Here is a 15,425-nt window from a genome sequence, read left to right as displayed (position 1 = left end):
AATCAATTAGAATGGCTAAACGGTAGTAGTTATTGCTATGGACGTTTTACTTAGAGAACTGTTTGGAAAAAACAGAAACTTTCATCTTATTATCCACTGCAAGAAGCAGCTCAAAGAAGTATTGACAGATGCCACAAACCACTCCATTTGCCAGGTAACACACAAAATGCACTGGCTCACAGCAGCTGCCGCGCTCCACACACGAATGCCCAGCATGAGGAACAGCAGTCTTACCTTGTAGCACAGGTACAGCAGCACTGCTATCGGGACTGAATAGCGTATTATACATATCTACATGCAAGAAAGACACTATTTAGATCATGAGTATTTCTCAATGTTTTGGGATTATGGGTTTTGCTTTGTAAACATAGGGCTTCCCCACCCCCACACCCCCGCCCCAACAACAACAGAAATACAACTGAATGGAACGCGAGCCTCCATATGCAAAACAACTCAGTCAGAATCAGGATTCTAATCACTGCTAAGATACTTTAGCTTCTACCATATTGCCACCTAGTGAATTTATAGGGCAGAACAATTCAAAACTGGTTTTTTATAGGCTGTTAAACACGATCATGCACTTTTTAACAATTATTTTTAGGTAAGCATTTATAATAAAAGTTAAAAGGCTAGATAAATAAAGGGACTTTGGGTTATTTCTCATTTCCCTTTCTGTGTCCTTGGTTTTTAAAATTCTGCATAATGAACATAGCTGATTTATAGACAAGATAAAAAATTATTTTTAAAGACAAAATATAGTTATCTTAAAAATAATTTCTTATACAATCTCAATCTATCAGCTATCTAGTTTTAGTTTCATATTTTACTAACCATGTTATTCAATGATATATGGCTAACTACTGAAAAATTAACATACTGAGTTAGTATGAAATACTGAAAAATCCTAACATGCAGAGGATGGCATGTGATATGGTGGGTTAAGCTGTCGGTTACGACACTGACAACCCATATGGACACGACTTTGAGTCCCAGCTGCTCCACTTTTAATCCAGCTCCCTGCGAATGCACGTGGGAAAGCAGGGGAGGCTGGCCCAGTGGCTGGTCCCTGCACCCATCTGACAGACCTAGATGGAATTCCTGGCTCCCAGCTTCAGCCTGGCCCAACCCTGGGGAGTGAATAAGAGAACAGATCTCTCTCTCTCTCTCTCTCAATGTAACTCTGCTTTTCAAAAAAAGAAAAACCAAAAAAAAAATTTTTTTTTAACCAAATGGAAAAAGGAATAGTACTGACCCTCCTTGGACTATAAAGATGCACCGACTTCAAAAGCAACTCCCATATCTCAGGACTGCACAAGCCAAAGGATGCGAACACGCACATGTGTGACGTCCAGAGGTACTTCATCCTGCAAGGACAAACGCAGGCCAGAGTGTATCAGCTGAGTGCAGAAAGCTGCAAGCCCAGCCTTATGCCCTGTGAGAACGCACTTGTCAGAGGCTTCATTATTAACTCCACTGCGTTTTGGGAACTATCAAGTGAGTACAATATGCAGGAACATTTGTAATCAGGGCAAAAAGCAGCTGAAAGGTATCTCGTCCTGAACGCGCCGATATTCCATACGGATGCTGGTTCTAATCCTGACGGTCCCTGCTTCCCATCCAGCTCCCTGCTTGTGGCCTGGGAAAACCACTGAAGAAAGCCCAAAGCCTTGGGACCCTGCACCTGTGTGCAGTGTGAGACCTGGAAGAAGTTCCTAGCTCCTGGCTTCGGATTGGCTCAGCTCCAGCGGTTGCAGCCGCTTGGGGAGTGAATCATCAGAAGATCTTCCTCTCTCTCTCTCTCCTCCTCTCTGTATATCTGACTTTCCAATTAAAAAAAAAAAGCAATCTATTAAAAAAAGAAAGAAAGAAACCTTGGCTCACCAGCAGGTACGAAACCAAGCTGGAGCTCAGGTCATGCCGGGCTAGGCTATCACACCTCCTGGTTTGCATGAGCCAGGGAAGGGAGCAGAATGAGTAGGGCCAGGTTCTAGCACCCGTCAGTAAGAGTCGGGACTGGGGGCAGGCTGCGTCAGGCCAGACTACAGCATCCAAAGGCAAAGGCTAAGACAGGTCAGGGACTATATCAAGCTGGGTCAGAGCAACCACTGGCACATGCAAGATCTATGGCTTGCAACAGGCAAGATGGGCAGTAATTTGGAACTGTTGAACTATCAAAACCTCTTGAGTAGCACCCTCAGAGCATGCCCCACATCAGGGACTGTCCTCCATGCCAGGGTACAGAGACGTTTGGGAGGCTGGGTATGGCTTCTCCCCTTTTCTCTCCTCTTCCTCCAGATACAGGAAGGATAAAAAGAGAATGTGGAAATAATGGCCTCACCCACCTTCCTCTAACCCTTGAGCCTTATCATCCTAATTAACTATGTAAAAATCATCAAGAATATATAAATAAATCTTAAAAAAAGAAAGGAATATTTTTCAGTTGGAAAAGGCAATACAGAAGGACAATTTTAAGGGAACCACAAGAAAGATGACTGTCTGCTTCCAAATTACACTTACTAATATCAAGTAAAGAGTGGTTGAATTAAAAAGTCAAATACAAGTACCTCATTGTGCTCAGTGCCAAGAATCCAAACAGGATGGTATGGATTACATTGTAGGCTGTTTCCGGCTTCAGGTCCACTATGCATTTTCCCATTTTGCTCACGGATTGCTGGTTTGCAGGATCACTGAATGAAATAGTGAACATGACACAATTAAAGCTAGATAAATAATCTTAACTCAAGCAAATGTTTTTTAAAAGAAGATATAAGCACCTGGTGCCTTATTTAGACGTGTATTGTTTACTTACTGAATCAGCCTTCACTGGGAACGTGTTGATGAGGCTACAAGTGTCACAGTATCAGGAATTCGTGTAACTTAAATTTCACAGATTTTAAGTATATATTTAAAGTGTATGAGCTCTTTAAAGAACAGCCAGGAAGTCTTTTTGAAATCACTAAGACTATAAGAGATCTTTGAAGATGCTTTGCAAGTTATTACCAGTATTGCAAATTTTTAACAAAGATGAATCGACTTTTGACCTGCCAATATCCCAAACTGTATATTCAACAGATGAGTCTCACCAACTACAGCTACATTCAGGTTATTACAGCCAGGAAGGCTACCATGAGCTCCTCAGCGACCATCAGCAGCCAGCTCACGCTGCTGTCCCTGTGGGCTGGCAGCCTCTCTGCCTGCAGGTCCACAGCCCTCACCCTACATACCCTGGCACGTAGCTCTTTAAACACTCCCAGAACCATTAAAGTACCTCTTTCTTTAAGTAAAAAGTAACATGAACATGTGTCCTGTATTTCATCTTCTGGATCTGGCTGTCTCCTTACAACGGCTTTTAATACATTCTTCTATTTCCATGTGTTTCTTATAAACTTGTGATTTGATTTCAGTTTATTCAAGTCAAGTTCATTTTGTTTCTCAGGTTTTGTAAGAACACCTCATGGGAATATGAGCTAAAGCACCACATCGGGAAGCACACGCTGGCTGTGAGGGAACAGAGTGATGAGTGAGTTCAGATGAGAGAATCAATGCTCTGATAAAGATCTACTGCTCCTTCATGGGGGGGGGGGGCTCTCTGCAACCAGAGACCTCTCATCTCCAGAAACCCCCCTTTCACCACTATGGAGTCACAGAAAAATCAACATGCTCCTGTAAAGGTACTCTGAGCCACTGGTGCTAATCCTTACTGAACTGCTGAATATCAACCTGAGTACTGGCTCCTATGCTGACACTGAAAGATGACGCCAGACAAAAGGACACATGCTCTTGTCTCTCCTGGACGCCTGGCAGAACTCTGCAACACCTCCTGCCTGCCCAAGCCTAGCGGCAAGGCTTTCCCTCATCCTACAGATATGCTCCAGGGAACCCCGTGCTGCTCATCCTTCACACTGATGCAAATGTGCTGTATGAACTATGTTATGATCCCTCTGAGTTAACTAGATGGGTGGAAAGACCGGAAACACCTGGCACTGATCAAATACGCTTCATGTTTCTTAAAATGTAAATCATAGTATGTTACTACAGTACTTTATTCCTCTAATAAATTCCTAATAGCCCTACATGGTCGACAAAGATGCTCTAAAATCTCTAATTCTATACAAGTCAGCTTCCACAGACGGCTCACAGATTCACAGGGCAGGGCAGAGAGTTCACAAAGACACTGCAAGCCAACTGGGCTTCCTGCTTCCCAGGCTCTCTAGAGTCCTCATGACACCTGGTAAATCAGGGCTGTCTAGAATAATTTCCATCTATTTTCACAGGTCTAAGTTTTATCTTAGCGTAGGTATAACAGAACACTTCTCTGAAAGATACTAAAATAGTTTATCATCAGTGAAATACTTTCATGGTTCAGTATTGCTTCACTCTTAATAATCATAAAACACTTCAAGTGATCGGAATTCATTCTAACGACAGCTCTCTGGTGGCTGCGACTCACAGTTCACCAGCACCTTAACTGGCAAGGAAATGATAGAGGAAAAAGGGATTCTTCGAGGGCTTCATTAAGTTTTCACAAATGATGGTGGCCTCAACTTCTTCCACTTAATTTTCTGTCAATTTAACACGACAGTAAATGCAAACACCCCATAAGCTTGATTCTGTGAGTTTCAAGAAAGTCTTTATATTCTCTGATTTTTTTTCCAATGGACTGGAAGACACGTGGCTTAAACACTGGAATTTATTAGTTAGGATTTTTAATAGATACTCGTAATTATGGTTCATTCTCACACTGTGACCTTGAAACAAGATGTGAGAGAGCCAATAAACCCTAACTCTTGATATTTCAGGAGAAAATTTTTTTTTAATTTAAAATGGAGGAACAAGGTAGAAAACCAAAGGAAAGGAGTAAAGGAAGCAAATTAGAAGAGCTCACGAGCTATCCGCCACATTAGCTAATGACAGCTAACGTGTACAATATTCCAGGCATGGGATCCTTGTGTGACTGCTTCATGTTGTTTCAACTTCTTTCTGTTTCTTACAAGACTCTACATACTTTGAGTCTCAATCCACAGAGAAAAAAAGAAGGGAAACGCCAGCAGGTTACACAACTAGCTCATGCTCACACTGTTACTAACTGTACACGCTGATCCTTAAACCCGGACCAGTTGGCATGATGGTGCCTGCTCTTCGCTGTCTCTGAGTGTGGAGTCTTCCTGCTCTAAGATAAACAACACTTCTTCTGTTCTGTGTCTGACATTTTGCTTTTCAGCTTAGCGATGATTTCTCCAGCATGTAACAAGCTCATTCAGGCAGGTGCAAAATTTATGAAATAGGCCCTACCTGAGCTTGTGAAAGGCAACAACTAACGCCGCAATCACTGTGATGGACAGAACAAATACGTAAGCATAAAAAAGCAGCGTCTCCGAGAGCCTCTCAAAGGTATTCAAAGGAAGGAGGCCAAAAGCTTCTTCACACAGGTAGAGATTAGCATCAAAATCCCTGGGGAACAAAGGGGAAGCAAAACATTAAATTCAGTCTAAGGACAGGGAGCTACATCACAATTTTTTCCCCCAAAATGAGCCTTCACTAGTTGAATGCTCAGTGGGGACTTAAGTTTTAAAATCCCTGCTGGCTTAAAACACAACAGCAAGCAGATTTTCATTTCAGCCATACCTTGTTGCTCCAAACCCGAATTTTGCCTTCAAAAATTTAAATATATGTTCATCTGACTTCAAGTTAAGAATTTTCTATAGAGGGGAGAAAACAAAACAAAATAAAAATGTCGTTAGTGCCTTACGCACAGTTTCCTGATAACTTGCCACTGAATATGTGTGTTCAGTGTTTCATTCAAAGATTTATCCATGTATTCAATGTGCAAAACAGGTAAAAGACGAGCCTTTTTGGCTTTTGGAAGAGAAAGAAGGCCGAAGCCCAGCAAGTACAATTTTTTCTTTTTTAGACCAGAAAATCTACACTATGACTTGAAACAAGAATGGCAATAGCCTTGTCTAGCTTTGGGGACACCGATCAGGAGACACAACTCAAAGACAGCTCAAGACAGCAGCAGCCTTCCCATTAGCGATCATAATTTTAATTAATAGACTTTCAAATGTACGGCTAACAGCAATCGCAAAGAGATTATTACATCAGGAGTATGAACATAAAAACATGAAGCCGGAACTGAAGTTAATACACAAAATATGCTCACTAGAGATAGGCTACAAATCTGTCCATTTTACCAGCGAATGTCACCCTAGGGTTGTAAGAGTCAAACCAACAGTGGCTCTCAGGATGTCCTCACACTGCTAGAACTGAGAATGTGTGTCTAACAAAAACATGTCTTGTTTTTTTCTAATTCTTTTCAAGATAGGTCACTTGCAAAACATTTCAACAGATATCATTCCTTGTGGAGTCAGATATATGTGGCCTACACAGCAGCTTTCCAGTAGTTTAATATGTTGCAGATCACCGGATATGTAAGGGGGGCAATAGGATGTACTGCATGGGTTTCAGTGCATCGTCCAGGAGAGCTGACTGCCTTGACAAGCACTGTCATTTGCAGAGTGGAAGAGAGCCGCGAGGCTGGCGGAGGGAAGGGTCTTTTCACCTTTGACAACGAACCCTTCCTAGGAAGCAGGAGCATGTTTTGCAGATGGTTCCCATCCTGAGCCAAACCTTCTAGGTGGGGTAACATCATCCTAGAACTACACTGTAGTTTTGCTATAGCACAAAAGCAAATGACACTTCACAGTCCAGGAACTCTACTCTTATGTAATGTCCGCTTTCTGTTTTGTTTTTAAAGCCAGTATTAAATACTAGGAAGCATGCTTAAATTAAGTTCTCCACTAGGGCACTTAAGATACCTTAGCAAAGCTGAGCAATATATAAGCTAAGTCACAGAATACATTTCTCTGCTGAATGGGTATCATTGTTAAATCAGTCAAATGTTGGGAAGCAACTACCGAGAATGAACACAAGCCATCTTTCCAGCTGAAATCAGAGAACGAGGACAGTGATTTCAACTGAGCCCAATAACCACGTCATCGGCTTTTTCAATACCACAGTGTAGAAAGCTATCTCTAAAACATTGACTTTAGTGACATATTTGCTTGATTCTTTTAAAGTCGAATTCAAGACAGAACATAACTAAGAAAAAACTAACTGAAATCAATAAAATAATTCTTATTTCCAAGACAAAGTTAAAACTGAGGTTGTTTGGCAAAACTGGAAACCATTCAGTGATGCTACATGTTTACAAAGCAAGGATTCCTTTAAAATGTCAAAATATAAAATATATCTCAATGCTCTAAGTGAATTCAGAAACATATTAAATATGTCATTCTGTGACCTTACCTTAATAATGTTGTTGAGAAAAAGCGTGAAGCACAGAACTATTAATAAATGTAATAAAAGTTTCCCAATCCGATTAAGGAAGCTTCCAGTTTTCAGGTTTCTCTGCAAGTTAAAAGAACTGTGTTTTAATTCTTCAATCTTCGCATGTGACTTCATAAACAAAATGAAATGTCCTAAGCACTTACAACACAGATCATGCAATATACAGGAAATACATACATGTGGAAAACATAACCTATTGCTCGTTCTTTAGTCTTAACAATTCTCCACGATTACATGAGATTACATGGCATTGGGGAATTGGGGTCTGTCTACCCCAGGAATGTGTGAGGGACTGATCTGAAAGATTGTTTCAGCATGTATCCACTAACTCAGGCATCACATAGGTGTAACTCAAAAGACCTGTCAGAATAAAAAAAACAAACTGTGCTTTTTGCTACAAGTTTTCTTATAACCCTCAGATAACTTTAAACATTCTCAGATACAACATCTCAAGCATTCAAGCATGAGAGATGTTTACTTTCAATTAAAGTTAAAGGATGAATGAGAACAGTTTTTAAAATCTTTATTTATTTATTTATTTATTTATTTATTTATTTATTATCATTTTATGATATAGTTCCATAGGCTCTGGGATTTCCCTTATCCCCTCCCCTATTCCCCACCCCCATCTGGTTCCTCTATATCATTACTATAGTTCTTCATACACAGTCATATGTCCATGGACAATGGCAGAGTTCAGCATCCTATTGTCAAAATATAGTACACAGTTTCACTGTAAGTCCATCTTTGTCTGGAATTAGAGATGCATACTACATTGTATCCTCACATCTGGATATGGTAGTCTCCATTTCAGTAACTATACATCCCCTTAAATGAAAAGTCACAATGCAAAATCAACAACAGGATGAAAAATAGAAATTTATAAAGCCATGAAGTTAAATAAAATGTTACCAGATATGACAGTCTCCATATTACACAGCTACTATACATCCCCTTACAAGAAAAGCCACAAAACAAAATCAACATCAGGAAGAAAAAAGAAATTAACACCACCATGAAGCTAAATAACATACTACTGAATGGTTAATGTGTTGCTGAAGAAATGAAAAAGAAAATCAAGAACCTTCTTGAAGAAAATGATGCTACTGTATCATCTATGAGTCACTGAATAATTTAATCTTTCATGTGTAAAGGGCCAAGCCTAGACAGAGGTCACTATCACAACATTAAGATCATGACCTTGAACATGAATGGGTCACATTTTTCAGATTTAAAGACACAAGGTAGCTGTATGGATAGAAAACAAGACTCTGTTATATGCTACCTATGAGATACTCTACTTTCAAGGACACACACAGACTGAAAGTGAGTAGACAGAAAAAAATGTCCCATGTCAACAGACATGACAAGGAAGAGCAGCTACAGTCGTATCTAATACAACAGACTTCAGTCAATCACAATGAGACAAAGCAGACTCTTACAGTATTTAAAAAGATATAACAATTATAAATATATGCTTGCAATAGCAGAACACCTAAATAAAGCAAACATGAACGGAACTAAACAGAGGCAAATTACAATACAGTAACAGCAGAGAACTTCAATTCCTCTACCCCAGAGAGAAAATCCATAACAAAACACTGAAAGACTAAAAAGACTTAAGAGACATTCAGAGAACACTTCATCCAACAACTGAAGAATTTATATTCTTTTCACTTACAACATGGTCTGTTACCCAAGATACATCACAGGTTAACCACAAAGCAAGTGATTAATGAAAGAAAAAAATTCATGCTAAGCATCCTGTCTGACCACAACAAAATAAAACCAGAAGTCAAAAACAGGAAAGATTTTTTTGAAACTATATCAACACATGGAGAACAAGCAACATGCTCTTGCAAAACAATGGGTCAATAATGAATAAACAAAATATCTCAAACAACGCATCTCAAAACTAAAGGAAAAAACCAACTAATTTCCCAACATCAGATGGAAAGAAATAATATGTGAGTAAAGCAAATAAAAATAGAGATTTAAAACAAGAGGGCAATAAAACAGAACTGACTTTACAACATTTTTAAAAATCAATAAATCTTTAGCTAGACTAAGAAAAAAAAGCCTTACAGAGAGTTGAAACTATATATATTACAACCAACATTATGAAAATACAAAGAATCATAAGAGAATATTATGAGCAACTGTATACCAACACATTGAAAATCTTAAAAGAAATGAATAATTTCTGGATACATAAGGAAGCCCTAGGATCAGAGGAGTTCACTACTGCATTCCACCAAGTACTTAAAGAACTAACACTAAACCTTCTTACACTATTTTAAGGAAGGTATTCTTGGGGATTCGTTCCACAAGGTCAGCATTACTCTGCTACCACGACTGGACAACAACACAACAGAAAGGGAAGCTCTAAGACAATGTCCCTGACAAATAGAGATGCAAAAATTTCCAACAAAAGACTTGCAAACTGAACTAAATGGAAAACCAATCAAGTGGGATTCGTCCCAGAGATGCAAAGATAGTTCAACATATGCTAGTCAACAAACATAATGCATCACAGTAACAACATCAAAGACAAAAATCATACGATAATAGACACAGAAAAAGCATTTGATAAAACTCAAGATCCTTTCATGATACAACAAACAAATTCTACAAATTAGGTATAACATAAATTACCTCAACCCATTAGAGCTGGTATAAAGCAGGCTACGGAATAAGGCAAGCATGCCCACATACACTGTTTCTATTTAACATAGTGCCAGGAGATCCAGGTAGAGATATTAGTCAAGGAAAGAAGTAGAGTGTGTCCAAATTAGAGAGGAGGAAATCAAACTATCACTGTTTGATGATCTTTTACATGGAAGCTCAAAATGGGTTAAAGTCTTAAACATAAGATTTACTGAAAACTACTAGAAGAAAACCCAGGGTTAACGCTACATGATACTGGTCTGGGAAAAGAGTTTTTGAAATAAAAAAAAAATCTCAACTCACAGGCAACAAAACAAACAAGCAAATGGGATCACAGCAAACAAGAGATTTGTACAGCAAAGCAATCAGAGTGAAGAGACAACCTCCCCAGAACTGATAATCAGCGCCAATAACTCACTGGCTACAACTATTAATAATCCAAATAAAAATGGACTGAAGAGAATCAAGATGGCAGAATAGGGTAAGGACACATTTGAACAGACAAACATTAGCCTGTGTGAAACAGAGAGGGCACATTCCAGGAAATAGGAGAGGACAGAACGACAGTAGAGGGGCACCTGGAGACAGACACAGGAAAGTAGCAGAAACAACAGTGTGGTGTTGCAGTGACTGATACCCCCCGCAGCATTCAGCGAGTGGCGATCTGAAATCCACCGGCAGCTGGAACTCCACCAGCAACAAACTGGGAAGGGCTGTTCACCAAGAGCTCAGAAGGTAAACTCAGACAAAGAACTGCCTATCCTGCCGGTCTGTTTGATTTGACCAGGAGCAGAGAGCAGCAGGTCCCAATAGATGGTGTGGGAATAGGGTGGATTTCACAGCCCAGTCCACCCCATAGAGCTGAATTGGACACCATTTTGCCTAGAGACAAAGGCTATGAGATAGGACTCCTCATATACTAAGCTCGGAATGAACTCATTTCTGGCTCAGCGTATCTACAGCAACGTGGCATCATATAGGTTCCACCCAAGATAGGGCCAGGTAACCCTCAGATCTGACAGCCAGCAGATCAAAAACTCTAGTATGGCACATCAGGTGCCATTTTGTACAGTGTGGCAAAGACATTAAGACTACAGGGTTAACAGTGAGCAGTGTGTGCACTGAGGTGGGAAAGAAGTGGGCTCAGTGCATTACACTGGTCCCACAGGGAAAATAATACCGACTTTGGCATCATATGGGCCAAAATAGGTCTGTGCGGCACCCAGACCTAATGTCCAACAGGTTCTGGCAAGATCAACACCATCAACAACCTAGCTATATTGGACACCTGGTGTCTAGCTAATCCTGGGAACTGCTCCAACCGAAAGTGGGAGAAAGGTCATACATATCATACATACAATGGTACGGCCTCAGCACAGTATCACAGGAGGTAGAGAGTGCTGAGCCAGGAGCTGGAGCTACAGAGACCATGGTGGAAGTCTAACATAAGAACCAAGTCCTGGAACTCACTGGGGAGAGTGGTACAAAGTGACTGCAAACAAAGAGCCGTGTACCAACCACACTAAGTAAAATTGAATAGCAGACCTGTGTGTGACAGAGCTTAGAAAGCTGCCCCAAGAAGACTCTGCTAACCAGAAGTACAATGACCAAGAGCAGAAGAAGAGAAAGCAGCACACTGAATATTACTGAAGACTCCCCTGCAAATCCCTTTGCCAATCTCACAGTTAACTGAGGAGGACATCGAGAAAATGGGGGATTCAGAATACAAAACATTTGTTATAAAGCTTCTTATCAAAAATGAGAAGCACGTAATACAGGAGTTCAAGAAATTGAAAGAATATGTCACACAGGAAATGAATCAAATGAAAGCTGATATATGAGAAAGGAATACAGTGGAGCAAATAGAATGTAGGAAACAGAAGAAAGAATCTCAGAACTGGAAGGTATTTCCTGTCACCAGGGGGAAACCAACAAAAAGCTGGAAGCAGAGCTGGATCAAGCTAAAAAAAGTATTCAAGAATTGAAAGACACTATTAAGAGGCCAAATCTAAGAGTTATGGGAGTTCCAGAAGGTGCAGAAAGAGAAACTGGGTTTACAAATGTATTCAATGAAATAATAATCTAGAGAAAGAATTGGGAAACAACATCCAGGAGGGGCACAGAACTCCCAACAGGCTTGATCAAAAGTGATCTTCACCAAGACACATGATCATCAAGCTCTCTTCAATTGAACATAAGCAAAAGATCCTTAAGTGTGCACGTGAAATCAACTCACATATAAAGGAATGTCAGTGAGGCTCACAGGAGACCTCTCATAGGAAACTCTACAGTCAAGAGAATGGAGTGACATATTCCAGATTCTACAAGCAAAAAATTGTCAGTCTAGGATAACATACCTAGAAAAGCTTTTCTTTGTCTTTGAAATGAAATAAAATTCTTCCACAGTCAAGAAAAGTTAAAAGAATATGCCTCTTCCAAACCTGCCCTACAAATGATACTTGAACATGTTCTCTTAACCAAAACCAAACACAAATATGAAGAGCATCCCAGTAAAATCACAACAGAAGATTAAATCAATGACCAACCAACCTATTGCTAAAATCACAGGACCAAATTTGTACCCATTCATATTAACTCTGAATGTAAATGGTTAAAACTCATGAATCAAACGTCAGATTAGTAGACTGAATTAAAAAACAGAATCCATCTATTTGTTGCCTACAGGAGACATCTCACCAACAAAGATCAGCGGAAACTGTATCTCAAGGAGTTTGAGTTTCCATCTCTTCAAAACATTTTTGTCTCATTAAATTATTGACTCATTGCTAATACAGAAGCATCATTTTCTTCAAGAAGGTCCTTGATTTTCATTTCTTTAGCGACACATTAGTCATTCAGTATATTATTTAACTTCGTGGCAGTTTTAATTTCTTCTTTTCTTCCTGTTGTTGATTTTATTTTGTGGCTTTTAAGGGGATGTATAGTAACTGTGTAATGGAGACTGTCATATCTGGTAACATGTTATTTAACTTCATGGCTTTGTAAATTTCTATTTTTCTTCCTGTTGTTGATTTCATATTGTGGCTTTTCATTTAACGGGATGTACAGTAACTGTTTAATGAAGACTACCACATATCCAGATGTGAGGATACAATGCAGTATGCATCTCGACTTCCACCCAAACTGTAATACCTGGGTTTGAATCCTGGTTTCATTTCTGGTTACAGTTTCTTGCCAATATGTACTGCAGCACATGCAGCAAGTAACGGCTCAAATACCTGAGTCCCTGAAACTCAGATGGGAGACCTGGAGCGAGTTCCAGGCTCCTGGCTTCTGCCGGCCCCAGACCTGGCTGCAGTACACTGTCGGGGAGTTAACAGGTAAATGAAAGATTTCTCTCTGCTTTTTGAGATAAATAAAAATAAATCTGAAAAATATATAAAAATCTAACAGATGTATGAAAAAGTGCTTAATATCACTAATTATTAAAAAATGCACCATGAGATAGCCCCTTATCCCAGTTAGAATGACAACTGTTAAGATGCAAGGAAAAAAATCGCACACAGGGAGGGATGTAAAGAAAGGGAAGCTCTTACATACTGTTTACAGTAACGTAAATTAGAACAGTTTCTATGGTAAATAGTAGGAAGCTTCCTCCCTACCCTTGGTCCCCCCATCTGCCTCCCACCCCCCAAAAATAGAACAATGAATTAGCACATGAGCATATAATCAAAGGACATCTGTCTGCAGAAACAACAACTGCATCCCCATGTTTACTGCAGCTCTAGTTAGAACAGCCAAGATCTGGAGTCAAGCTAATGTCCATCAATGGATGAACAGATAAAGAACATGCAGCGTGTGCGCACACACACACACACACACACACACACAAAATGGAGTAACAAACTAAATCCTGTCATTCGCGACAACACGGATGGTCTGGGACAGAGTGTCAAGTGAAATAAGCCAGGCAGAGAGAGAGAAATATTTAAAATAATGCATTTTAAATTCCAAATAGCTAAAAGAGAGGGTTATTGATGCTCTCACTTCCTACAATCGATGAGCGCTTAACGTGATAAACACGTTATTTACCTTAATTTGATCGTTACCTAACATATCCATGAACCAAAACATCAGGCTGTGTCCCATAAAAATATGTAGTTATGTGTCAATCAGCAAATCAGCACAACTTTATAATCACAAGCAACTGCTCAATAAATCTTAGCCATCAGAAGACAGAAACAATAAACGCCTAACCAGTGGGATGGCCCATGACTGCAGGAAGCTTCAAACAGGAATGCTGCAACATGCACTTATTTTTTAAAACAGAAAAAACAAATGATGATATTTATGTTTTTGGTGGGAATCTAGATATCAATTTTTGTTTGTATGCTGTATAAAAATAAGCTCTAATGAACCACATAATTTTTAAAAAGTCTTTGAGTAAGGGCAAAAAAAAAAAAAAGTCCTACCTGAAGTTTTCTTGCAATTAATACTGAAAGGTTAAAACTGATCAGCAATGATCCAAGAATCATGGAATTAAAAAACTGGAGAATGCAGACCAACAGTAAACTTGCTATCTGTATACCATACAGCCATGTTGCCTGCAACGACCAAACATTAGATGGTTAAACACTGTTTGGGGCGGTCAGTCTAGGGTGTGTTGGACGTACCCAGCTTGCAAATAATGCAGAAAACACACCTAGCTTCAAGAAACACAAATCTGAGAAATGAAATTAAGTCATATACATACCAACTTTTTATTTACCTTTTAATAGCAACATTTTAAACAATTTCAGCTAAAAGGCACATAAAAAGGGATAGATATTATGTAGCAGAGCACTCTGCAACTGCCGTCTGCAATCTTCAATATTCCCTTAAACTTTTGACATGTGTCATCGCTTTCAGGAATCTGTGCTTTTGCTTATTCTTGGCTATTTCTCCAAACCATGCACCTCTGGACAAAACTGAACGCTGACGCTGTCTCCAAGTGAGGGCCTGATTCACAAATGACTGACAGCTCCTTCTGCATTGTTCCTGGGTTCACAACGGACAGCATGGCGCAGTGCTTAAATACAAGAGTCTCCACGTCCGTGACATCTGTCCTGTAGACCTATCAGGGAGTCACCCACCTGTGTGATCTTAAGGTACTCGAAATGGGAAGGACAGAAGGTGCTTATGCATTAAAACGCTAACAGAGAACAAGCAGCTGCTAAAGAGAACCCCTAATGTTATAAAACTCTGAAAAGAGAAACATAACCAACTGAACACAAATATCACAAAAGAAAAAAAAAAGACCGTAACTAGTAAGAGTAGGTATTTTTTTGTTAGTTTTTTCTATTTTCCTTCAAATTAGACAGCTCCAAACTCACATTAATGTGCACACATGCGCACACACACACACACACACACACACACAATATGTTCTATTTAGGAACAAATTTGATTTT

The 15,425-nt window shown here is 39.6% G+C and overlaps 1 protein-coding gene across 4 annotated transcripts in view; it reads right to left on the bottom strand.

Annotated features, from left to right (window-relative positions):
- The window catches only part of DPY19L3 (dpy-19 like C-mannosyltransferase 3), a 78,809-nt gene that overhangs the window by 21,927 nt on the left and 41,457 nt on the right, over positions 1-15,425 (bottom strand). For 2 of the 4 annotated variants that reach the window (XM_004595004.4, XM_058674496.1), the window contains 7 exons: positions 14,448-14,579; positions 7,306-7,407; positions 5,626-5,699; positions 5,293-5,451; positions 2,565-2,687; positions 1,253-1,364; positions 235-291 (listed from right to left, as the gene is read on the bottom strand). In XM_004595004.4, coding sequence (XP_004595061.2) covers positions 235-291; positions 1,253-1,364; positions 2,565-2,687; positions 5,293-5,451; positions 5,626-5,699; positions 7,306-7,407; positions 14,448-14,579 — 759 coding nt within the window. The remainder of the gene's footprint in view (positions 1-234; positions 292-1,252; positions 1,365-2,564; positions 2,688-5,292; positions 5,452-5,625; positions 5,700-7,305; positions 7,408-14,447; positions 14,580-15,425) is intronic. The other 2 variants (XM_058674494.1, XM_058674495.1) reach the window with 2 other exon arrangements.

The sequence above is a fragment of the Ochotona princeps genome, chromosome 16 (assembly GCF_030435755.1).
Source record: "Ochotona princeps isolate mOchPri1 chromosome 16, mOchPri1.hap1, whole genome shotgun sequence".
In the NCBI taxonomy this organism is placed as follows: Eukaryota; Metazoa; Chordata; class Mammalia; order Lagomorpha; family Ochotonidae; genus Ochotona; species Ochotona princeps.
The sequence above is the reverse complement of the archived record's forward strand: the minus strand, read 5'-3'. Positions and strand labels throughout refer to the sequence as shown.